The 11818-nt window shown below is 33.7% G+C and overlaps 1 protein-coding gene across 1 annotated transcript in view; it reads right to left on the bottom strand.

Moving 5' to 3' along the window:
- Positions 1–11818, bottom strand: part of STAG1 (stromal antigen 1) — a 318641-nt gene that overhangs the window by 298351 nt on the left and 8472 nt on the right. Inside the window, exon 2 of the mRNA XM_012663393.1 lies at positions 10198–10300. Coding sequence (XP_012518847.1) covers positions 10198–10300 — 103 coding nt within the window. The remainder of the gene's footprint in view (positions 1–10197; positions 10301–11818) is intronic.

Raw genomic sequence — 11818 nt, forward strand, 5'->3', positions numbered from 1 at the left:
CTTCCTCCATATTCTCCTACTTCCTCAGAAACGTTGTTCAATAAAACATTCTTGGGAAATGCTATATATTCAACTTCTACTGAAGTGCTGAAGTATTTCTAAGTCGTGCAACAAATATCCATTGAATATATTTGGAACCATCCTAGGTACCAGGAATACAGCAATAAACAAAACAGACAAAACATTCCTGCCCCAATGGAGTTTACATTCTTTAATTAACATACTTTTCCCTACCTCTAATTTTTTTAAAAAAGGTAATGCTAGCTACCACCCTATCTACATCTTATCTTTAGAGCCAATGATAATTTGAACAAAATCGTTTGCAGTCACTCTATGTATTTTCCCATGAATTTCATTCATTCATATATAAACTTATCCTATGGTTGCTGCTTCATCAAACTCACCAATGACATCAATGTTGCTAAATGCAACAGACATTTCTTGAAACTCTCTTAACAAGCCACATGATATTCTTCCTTTCCTTCCAGTATCTTTTCTCTCCCTGTATTTCTTACCTGTTAGTGTTACCCAGAGGTCTCTCCTAAGCATCTTTTCTTCTCAATCCTTATACTCTTTGAGTAATTTAATTAATTCTCATTATATCCCTGTTCAAATTACCAAGTTATTGCTCCTCATCTCCAAATCCACTCTTATTTGTCCTGCTTTTTGATACTGCAGCTGGACTCTGCAAACATTTCTCTTCTGTCATCCACTGCAGCATTAGGCTTTGCAAATAGAGAGTACTAGAGAAACACTACAGGGCATAAAGTGGAAGGGCTTCTCTTCCTGGTTACGTAGCTGCTCCCTGCATTTGCTATTACTGTGTTCCTCACAGTACAGTACTCTTTTCACTTCTCTTAGTAGTTAACAGCCCTATAACCATTTTTGTGTGGATTAATACATAAGGAGCTAATTGCTTACTTTCTAAATAAACTTTATTTTTTAGAAATTTTAAATTTACCAAAAAACTGTAAATATAGTACAGAGAATTCCCATATATTCCACATCTAGATACCCCTATTATTATTAACATCTTACATTAAATTAGTATGGTACATTTGTTACAGTTACTGAACTAATATTGATATACTAACAAAAGTCCACACTTTATTCATATTTTCTTACTTTTTACCTAATGATTTTTTTCTATTCTAGGAGCCCATCCAGGATATCATATTAAATTTAGTCTTCAGATTTCCCAAATGTCCTCTTCGGCTGTGACAGTTTCTCAGATTCTCCTGGTTTTTGATGATCTCAGGAGTTCTGAGAAATACTGATCAGGTATTTTCTAAAAGGTCCCTCCCTGGGATTGGTCTGATGTTTTTGTGATGACTAACTAGACTGGGATTAAGGGTTTGGGGAAGAAAGAGGGGACAGGTAATATGCCATTTTTATTTTATCACTTCATATCAAGAGTACATACTATCAACATAATTTATCACTATTGATGTTGACCTTCATCAGTAGGCTTTGGTAATGTTTCTCAAGTTTCTCCGATGTAAAGTTACTTTTCTTTCTCTTTCCATACTATACTTTTTGGAAGAAAGTCACTAAATATAGCCCACGCATAAGGGGTGGGGAGTTACGTTCTATCTCCTTGGAGAGGTAAGTATTTACATAAATTATTTGGAATTGTCCCATACGGGAGATTTCTCCATTCTCACCCATTTATTTATTCAATCATTTACATCAGTATGGACTCATCAACATTGATTTTATTCTATGGGCTATAATTCAATACCATTTTATTTTGTTGTTTAAACTATTTCAACTTTGGTCATTGAGAGCACTTTTAGTTGGCTCCTGTGTCCATTTCACAAAATTCCGTCATTACGTATGGGTGTTTTGTTTGTCTTTTAGCACTGGGAAACTTTAGCACTACGAGATGATCCAGACTGACCTTGTATATTCCCTGCTCCAGTTCAAGAATCATCAGTACTATAAGGAGACTGGGTTCCTTTCATGGAGAATGGTATCAGAGATAAAGATTTGGACACTAGGTTTTGCTCCTAGCTACTGGGATATCTTTGCTTCTAGGCTCTTAAGTGGACAGATGAAGAAAATATACATCCTGGCCGGGTACGGTGGCTCATGCCTGTAATCCTAGCACTCTGGGAGGCCGAGTCGGGAGGATTGCTTGAGCTCAGGAGTTCAAGACCAGCCTGAGCAAGAGCGAGACCCCCCCCACGCCCCGCTGCCGTTCCTACTAACAATAAAAAAATTAGGCAGGCATCGTGGTGTGCACCTGTAGTTCCAGCTACTCAGGAGGCTGAGGCAGGAGGATCACTTGAGTCTAGGAGTTTGAGGTTGCTGTGAGCTAGGCTGATGCCATGGCACTCTACTCAGGGAAACAGTGAGACTCCTGTCTCAAAAATACACACACATACACACACACATACACACACATCCTGTATGTTACACATAATAAAATTTGCTTTACAAAATTCTATGGGTTTTGACAAATGCATGGTGTCATGTATGCACAATTATGGATCACAAAGATGAGTTTTACCACCTTAAAAATCCCCTGTGCTTCACTCTTTCAACTCTCCCCCTTCCCTTGGCAACCGCTAATTTTAATTTTTTTAGTCATCATCATAGTTTTGTCCTTTCCAGATATTCCTATACAAGTTGAATATCCCTTATGTGAACTTCTTGGCGCCAAACATGTTCTGGATTTCAGATTTTTTTCAAATTTTGGAATATTTGCACATACTTAAAAAGATTATCTTAGAAAGGGGACCAAAGCCTAAACAAACATGAAATTCATTTGTTTCATATGCACCTTATATGCATAGCCTGAAGGTAATGTTACACAATATTTTTTTAAAAATTTGTGCATAAAGCAAAGTTTTGGCTGTGTTTTGACTGTGGCCCATCACATGAGGCCAGCTGTGGATTTTTCCACTTGGCTATATGACGACACCCAAAAGTTTTGGACTTTGAAACATTCTGTATTTTGGATTTTCAGATTAGGGATATTCAACCTGTAATTGGAATCACACAATATGTAGCCTTTTCAGACTAGTATCTTTTACTTGAACAATTGCATTTAAGATTCATGCATGTCTTTTAGTAGCTGAAAAATAAATGTATTTTTATTGTTAAGTAAGATTCCATTGTATAGATGTACCACATTTGCTATACATTTACCTAATGGTGGACATCTTGGTCACCACCATTTAGCGATTATGCATAAAACTGCTATAAACATTCATAAGCAGAGTTTTGTGTGGACATAATTTTAAAATCGTTGTGTATACTCCTAGGACTATGATTGCTGGAATGTTGGGTAGAACTATGTTTAGGTTTGTATGAAACTACCAAACTGTCTTCCAAGGTGGCTATACCATTTTGCAATTCTACCAGCAATGAGTGAGAAATCCTACTGCTTCACACACTTGCCAGGAAATTGGTATGGTCACGTTTTAAGATTTCAGCCATTCTAATAGGTATATAGTAGTATCTCGTTATTGTCTTAATTTCCAAATCCCAAAGGATTAATGATTAAACATCCTTAAATAATTAATAACTGTTTATATTAAATTTTCTCCTTTTGAATTACGGGCAGCAATTCTGTCTCCTGACTGGACCCTGACTGACTCTCTATACCTGTAGTATTCAACATCATAGCCACTATCTACCAGATACGGCTTTCAAAGAACTTGTAGTATTAATATTTAGGATATATTTTTCAACATCGTAATACAATTTTGTGTCAACTGCTGGTTAAAGAGGAAGACTTCTGCTTTATATCCCATAAACAATAATGCAAGTGAAACGTCCATGGTCCATAGAGTTACTAATACAGAAATTTAGAGCTCACTGCTGCAGCTAATCCAAGAGATACACTGAGGAAAAAAAGGATAATGAATATATATAGGAAAACAAACCTGAAATACCTGAAACAAAGCCTGCTACAACATATTAAATAATGAATTCCATGGAAAATATGTTACATATACTTAGAAAGTCACAAAGCTAAATAATTTCCACTGTACTTTTGTGAAAATGATGCTATCCAACTTCAGAGTTTACAACAATCTTTAGGACAACTGCTTTACTACAACTATGTATTACTTAATTTAAATGTATACCTACATTTCTGATACACTGTTTTAAGTAAAGGTTAGCACCACTGTGTAGGCAAATTATTCAAACTTAACTCTATTCCAAAAGCTCTAGATAAGTTGCAGTCTGAATGTGGAATGATTTTCCTAGTTTTAAGAAACACAGACACATCAACATTCTTTACCTTTGTACCTTATCTGGCTTTTTTCATAAGCTATGACTATGAAATAACTCTTACCCTTTCACAAATAATGTACATTAACATGTTTTAGGATAGCTTAATGTAAAACCTTTAGGTACATACAATTAAAAGACAGACATACAAATAGCTGTAATATAAAATAGTAAACTATAAACTAAAGTTTCATGCAAAGCATTTTTTAAGAGAAGTGCTGAAAGGGTTCTAAGAAGAGAAAGATTATTTCTAAAATTGAGAACTAGGAAAAGTTCAACAAATGAATGAGTTCTAAGTTGGGACTTAATAGATATATACAATTAGTAAAATTAATATTAGTAAGATTAGTATAGGCAGAATTTAGAAAATAGGATTCTAGGGGAGAAAAACACCATAAGCAATGGTGTGGAAGTGGGAAGGCAAAAGACATATACAGAAGGACAAGAGAGATATACCTGACTAACTGAAAGGTTATAAATAGGGAAATAGAATAAAATATTAGGTTGTGAGTTAGGTTAGAATAATATGCCCCACAATAAAAAGGCACTGCTTGCTTTTTGAACAAGTAAAAACGTACCAATCTGGCCCTGTTAAAAAGGATGAAATAGAAAAGGTGAAAGTCTAAAGATAAGAAGGTAACAGTACAGGAGCCAATAAAGTAAGCTCTAAAGACAGGAACTTGGGAAATGCAAAACAATGGACAGATGTGGAAGATACTGTGGGATTAAAAATAAAAATCATAAGATCTGACATTTCAATAGATATAGGAGAGAGGGGAAGTACTTGAAGATAAGGAAATTTAACAAGGACTCAGGTTTTAATTCTGTGTTCCTGGGAGAACTGTGGTAGCCTTTAAGAAAATTAAGGAAGTCAGAACTAAAAAACCAGTCAGTAGGAAAAAACACTAAGTGAAAAATTAAGAAAATAAAACAACAAAGCTAGTGTAAGAAAGGAGAGGAGATACAAGTAAAATTGATAAACACATTTCCAAAAGCGATCATAAAAATATGCAGACCTAAACTATAAAAATTCTTTTATAAAGAGGCATTTGTTTCTTAGAAAAATAAAAATAGAAAAATAGTACAGGAAATGATAAATAGGCAATTCACAAAAGAAACACAAATAAATATTTTAGAAAGTATTTAAATTTTCACCACTTAAAAATTAGCAAATACTTAATTACAAGGAAAGGTAAGATGGACAAGCCATATATTTTGCTATTTGAAAGGCAAACCAATAATACATGTCAAAAGCTTTTAAAACAAACAGCATACTTTTGACTAACCGACTCTACTTTTAGGAATTAGGATAAAATGAGAAAGGCAACGACTCTAAAGCAAAATTGATTTGCAAAATAGTTTACATCAGCATGGTTCAGAATAGGTTAAGAATTTTTAACATAAATACTCAACAATAGGGGATCAATTAAACAATTATGATTCAGAATACTGTCTAGTCATTTAAAATGATGTAAAATATTTAAATATTATGAAATTCATAACATTCTAAATAAAAGTACCAAGTAATTTAAAAGATCCAATTTTTATACATAAAAGCACCTGTTAACCTATTCTTCTCATATTCATTGTTAATCTTTTGTTGTATATTCTCCATATTCCTTATATATGAACAGACATTTAAAAGACAAAAACTGCATCAGTTTTTTGTTTACCTCTCCTACTCAGCCTATGCAAATAAGCTAAATAACATTGAGAATATAGAAGTGCTGGTTCTCATTTAAACAGAACAAAGGACAAAATCCTTAATAAAACATAATATCAGAGACTAAAGATGGGTTAGGTTACAGATGTGCTGATTTAAATGACAACTAAAAGCAACATGAAAACCTGGACTGGATCCTGAATCAGAATAAATTTTTTTTTTCTTTTCTCGAGGGAATTATTAGATAATTGGCAGTATCTAAAATGAAGTATATAGATAAGACCATTATTATATCCATAAAATTTTCTTGATTCTCGTAACTATACTGTGGTTATGTAAGAGAGTGTCCTTGACTGCAAGGAAATTCACACAAAAGTATAAGAAGTGGTATCCTATCTGCAACTTACTCTTACAACAGTTCAAAAATAATAACAGGTATATATCTTCCTATATACTATGTAAAATATATATTTACATGTGTATGTGTATACACATATACATATATAGAGAGAATATGATATGTAGTAAAATGTTAACATTTGGACAATCTGCATGAAAGATGGGTGGGAGTTCTTTGTATTCTTAGAACACTTTTGTGTCTGAAAGATTCCAAAATAAAAGTATTTTTTTAACACCAAGGGGGAAAAAGTGTCGATTTAACAAAATTGAACATCATTCATTCATCCAATAAACATTTACTGAACACTTGCTGCAGGTTAGACAATAGTAAACAGCAGAAAACACGCTAAATAAAAATCCCTGCCTTTATGTAGCTTACATTACACTTGGGGGAAAACAGACAATAGGCAAATAAGTAAGTAAAACAATGTAATACATTAGATGACATTAAATTCCATGGAAAAAGAGGAAAACACACACACACACACACATGCACACACACGCGCGAGCGCGTGCATGTGCGCGCGCGCAGAAACAGTTAAGTCCTATCAGGTAGAGGTGGGGAATTTGCAATCTTTAAAAATTAACAAATTACTCAATTAACAATGAGTAATTTGTAATACCATCTTTAGGAGAACCCTCAATGAGAAAATGCCATGTGAACAGAAACTACAAGAAGGAAGAGAGGTAGTAACTCTGTCGATATGTGGGACAGAAAAAAACAGCAACATTCTGAAACTGCCCTGAGACACGAAGCAAGCCTGACAGGTTTGAGCAAAACAAGCATCTGATGGCAGCTTAGACTAGTTGTGTACTAAAGAATAACTGACGCAATTCGCAAAAAGAGTAAACAGGATTTGCTTACCAACTGAATACAAGCTGAGAAAGAAAAGGATCATGAACGACTCCAATGTTTATAGCCTGAGCAACTACAGAGATGAAGTTGTCATTATGGAACAGGTAAGCAGGGAGAGTTTGGTTTGTAAACATCTTGGGTCCATTAAATAACTAAATGAAAATGTTCAATGGGCATCTGCATGAGTCTACAATCTAGAAGTAAGGTCGAGCACAGAGATGTAACTCTGGGAGACATCAGCTTAGTCACGAGATTGGATGTGATCACCAAAGGATTAATGTTTGTAGATAGAGATAATGATGTCCATTATTTACCAATACAATCATAAAGTTATAAATATGATACTATATAGTGCTTATTTAGAGATCATTACTTGGGCAGAGTTACAATAACAAATATTAATTAGGACAACTGCGAAATAAGGGTGGTTTAATGGAGAAAAAGTTTCTGAAATAATAGCATATTAAAAGGAAATATTGAGATGGCCTCTAAAAATTACATGCCTCCTAAGAATTTAGAAATTAAAAAAAAAACTGCCTGTAAGAAAAAGTCCTTATACTATTTGTTTTCATTTGACTAAATGAATAAAACCAGAGATAAAAGAAGACCCCTTAAAAAGGAATAAAAGATAATAGGTAAAGCTTTTTTTAAAAAAGTAATGAATAGTATTAACATAACTAAAACACAAGCATTATCAGTTGAAACTTGACATTATTCAAGATGGAGCTAGTTGACAGAAAATGTCCAATCACTGAAGAACAGTACCTGGAGCAGGACTTTAATCCAATCATTGTGACAATTACATCTCTCAAGATTACTTAACAGCATGGCATTTTGGCTTCCTTAAGAGAAACAGTGTGGGAATTTAGAATATGAATTCAAATCCTAGCTTTGCCATTTACTTACTGTGTGACAAAATGCTACTTTTTAACTTTATTTTCTACACTGTAAACTGCATATAAGACCTATTTCATGGCACTGATGTGAGGATTAAAAGACATAAAAAGCACCAGGTCAATGCAATGCCCAAAGTAGAAATTCAGGAAGTTGTGTTGTGTTGTTTCCTCAAACAAGAAACGGGCCTGACTGAATTAGGTGGAAGTACAGACAGCCATGTGAACTAATGAGTGTGAATATATGGACTGAAGTATAACTAAAGCAAGCCTCTAGAATGTTACTATCCTATCCCGGTCAACATTTTTTCCAATTCTATAAACACAGCATGAACATGTACTATTTACCTACTAGATTATGTTGCAGCAATTTCACTAAAATTTAAATCATATTTCCTACCACAAAAGAACTAAGAATTTGGGTACACAGCTCCTTTTCAACAAGCACAGCATTACAGGGATTCAGCTGTACACACATCAAAATTATGTAAGTTCTAAGGAATAATACAACAGCCTGCTGAAGGGGTGATAAATTCTCTTCAGGGAAAAAAAAAAAAGCTCTCTTCAAGGAGACAGCACTTAATCTGAATTCTGTAAGTGAAGATTTTCAACGAGGGGAGAACAAATTCAAGCAAGCAATTATGTGAGCAGTTCATTCTTCTACTTAAGCAAGTTTAGTCTTATTTCCAAATCTGCAGCTATAACCTGTGATATCCAGTATAACAACGTAATCTATCTACAGTCTCAAAAAAAGAAACAACAACAACAAAATCACAGGGTAGTAATGGGAACTAGAATAGTCCCCAGTTTCCAAAGTCCTTCACTTTTCCCAAAATGTTTTTGTAAGGACTATTGTACCACCAAATACCTCTATGAATAAAGAGGTAATATAAAAAGTGATTATAATGCGTATCTTTTCCCTCATAATTTTTTTCCTTTAAATATAAGTGAGGGATAAAAGCAAGTTGGTAGCAAAATGGAAGAAGTGTTCCTTTCACCTTTTTTTTTTCAGGTTGGCCTCGAAATATAACTAATTAAAAATTCTGACAAACAGAAAAAATGACTGAACAACAAAAAATAGTCTTGAGTAACTCACTACAAAGGACATATACACAATAACTGGTTAAACAAACAACTGTAAGGGATGGATTATATTTGCATCATGATTCTAATCAACAAACTGCATTTTAAAAATTATAACATTTATGACATGATTATAAATGTAAAACTGGTTATTTGGTAATTTGTTAATATAATATTGTTATGTCAAGGTATGATAATGGTATCGTGGTGATATTAAAAAAAATATAGACAAAGTACGCCCTTATTTTTTTTAGCAATACATACTGAAATATTTACAGGTGGAATGATATCTAGGATAACCTTTAAAATAACATGGTAAGGAAAGAAAGGGAGAAGGAGTGAAGAGATTAAACAAGATTGGCCGCGACTTGATAACTACTCAAGCTGGGTAATGGGCATATGGGGAAGTTCATTATACTACTGTATCTCCTATAAAAGAATGATAAGATTTTCCATAAGAACTTACATAACATAGAAAAAAAACTGAATAGCAAACAACATTACAAAAATAAGTGTAGAATATTATAAGCCTTAACCCCTCGACGGACAGATACTACTATCTCTGACAGCTTACACAAACTTAAATGATGACTGATGCTCTTAGAAAACATAAAGATATCCCTCAAAGAAGGGTTACCTAGAGCTCTTCTAAACTTCTCAATCGTCTATTAGTGAGAATGTATACTGAGACCCGAAATCCCAAACTGGTACTACTAAAACACACACTTAGGAGCTCATAAGAAATCAGAGAGCAACTGAAAAGCAGGAAATCTTTACTAACTACATCTTATTCATTGTTAATCACCTCCTCTATGCCTTCATATGGACTGCTATTTATTTGTAGAAGTATGGAAAGAAAAAAACAAAGATACTATAATTTCCTTTCTCTGATCATTGCCAAGACAATTCATACAAAGCAAAGTTTCCAAACTCTATTGTGTCACTGAAATTTTTAAAAAGTATTAACAGTACTAGTACTAGAATTAACAAACAGCTCATACCAAGCCCATTTACATGGTCACCATTAAAGAAACAAAGAAGACAAGCATAATACATACTGGAGGCCGGCCAGGACGACCCCTTTTTCTTTTTCCTTTGACCTCTGTTTCTTCAAGTTCGCTGCCAGCATCGGAATGGGCAGTAGTTTCATTAGTTGAATCCCTAGAAAATGTTATATTATTTTAGTGAACAAATGAATTAATAAATACAATGCAGTTGTTTCACTACTTTCCTTAAGCAAACCAAAAATGTTTTCCTCCCTGCTTAATATCACATAACATGGAGTGAAATGAGTTCCCCGAATAAAGAGGAAATGACTATGGAAATGGCAACTGCTATACAAACTATGAACACAAAATACAATTGCAAAAACCTAATTCTTCATTATAAAAAAATAAAGCTTTCTGAGTTTTACTCATTTTATAAAATCATGAAAAGCCAGTGGTATCCTGATAAATGTTTAACAACTGGCTCTTCAAAAAACTATAAACATGTCAGTTATAAATGTTGCTGATATGGAGGACAAATATAGCACACAATTTGCAAACAATAATAAACATACAATACTCTCGATCATAAATTCCATACAGCCAATTGATTCTCAAAAAAAGATTCTGATACTTTTTGCCAAACTCTCATATCAAAATCTAACCTATGGTTGCAACTGATGAGTGAATATGAGTTTTGACATGAAAGATGGTTCCTATTTTTGTTCACTTTAACGAACAGGGTGCAAGTGAAATGATAAAGACATTTGTTGGAACTTCACTCATTAGTCAGAGATGTGAGCAACTTCTCTGCTGAATTGGGTAATGGTTATCAAATACTGGAAGAATACTTCAATTTTATGCGTTATTCATAATGTAATGGCTACAGATCATATGCTACACCTTTAGGTTGAATCTGTATTTTTTAATAATTTATCACTTTAAGTCCGCAGACAATCAACAAAACAATAAATTAAGCCCTGATTTACAGCATTGGATGATTTTAATGGTGTACATCCTTCCACCATAGCTAACTTCACACGACCAAAGTGGTATCACCAAACCGAGTCACATTTCCATCATACAGATACAAAAGGTGTGTAAGACCAGATAAAAAAGGTGTAAATAACAACCTCAAGTGCATAGATAACAGCAACATGTAAAATAAGAAGTGATGAGTTTTGAATGTTTATTTTATTTTTAATATGACTTATTTAATTTTAAGCTTATATAATTTAACTTTTTATAACGGCTATGTTGTGTTTAACTGGCTTGCAAAATTTCTGAAAATCTAATATTCAGCTCTCACAGGACAATACAGGCTGGCTTCAACACAGCACTGAAAAGGTATAGATAGTATAAACAAGAATCTCTTCACTAAATTCTACATTACTGACTTGATTAAGGATCTACATAAAATTGCATATAGTAGGAAGGGTACAGAGAAAATGGTAAGTGTAACTCACAATCTATTATTTCTCAATCTGCTTCACTGAATGCCCTTCTTAGGCCCATTCCCTCTTTGTGTTGATTCCTTAAAGCTCTATTCTTAGTGTCTGCTCTTCTCCCTTTACACTACACTCCCAAGGAGATCTCATCAATCTCATCTGTAACTTCTATAAAAAAGACTTCAATATCCTATCAGTACACCTGACCACATTCCATATCTCTAACTCAAGATTTTTTTTTTTAG

Source organism: Propithecus coquereli, unplaced genomic scaffold (assembly GCF_000956105.1).
Source record: "Propithecus coquereli isolate 6110/MARCELLA unplaced genomic scaffold, Pcoq_1.0 Scaffold12, whole genome shotgun sequence".
Classification (NCBI taxonomy): domain Eukaryota; kingdom Metazoa; phylum Chordata; class Mammalia; order Primates; family Indriidae; genus Propithecus; species Propithecus coquereli.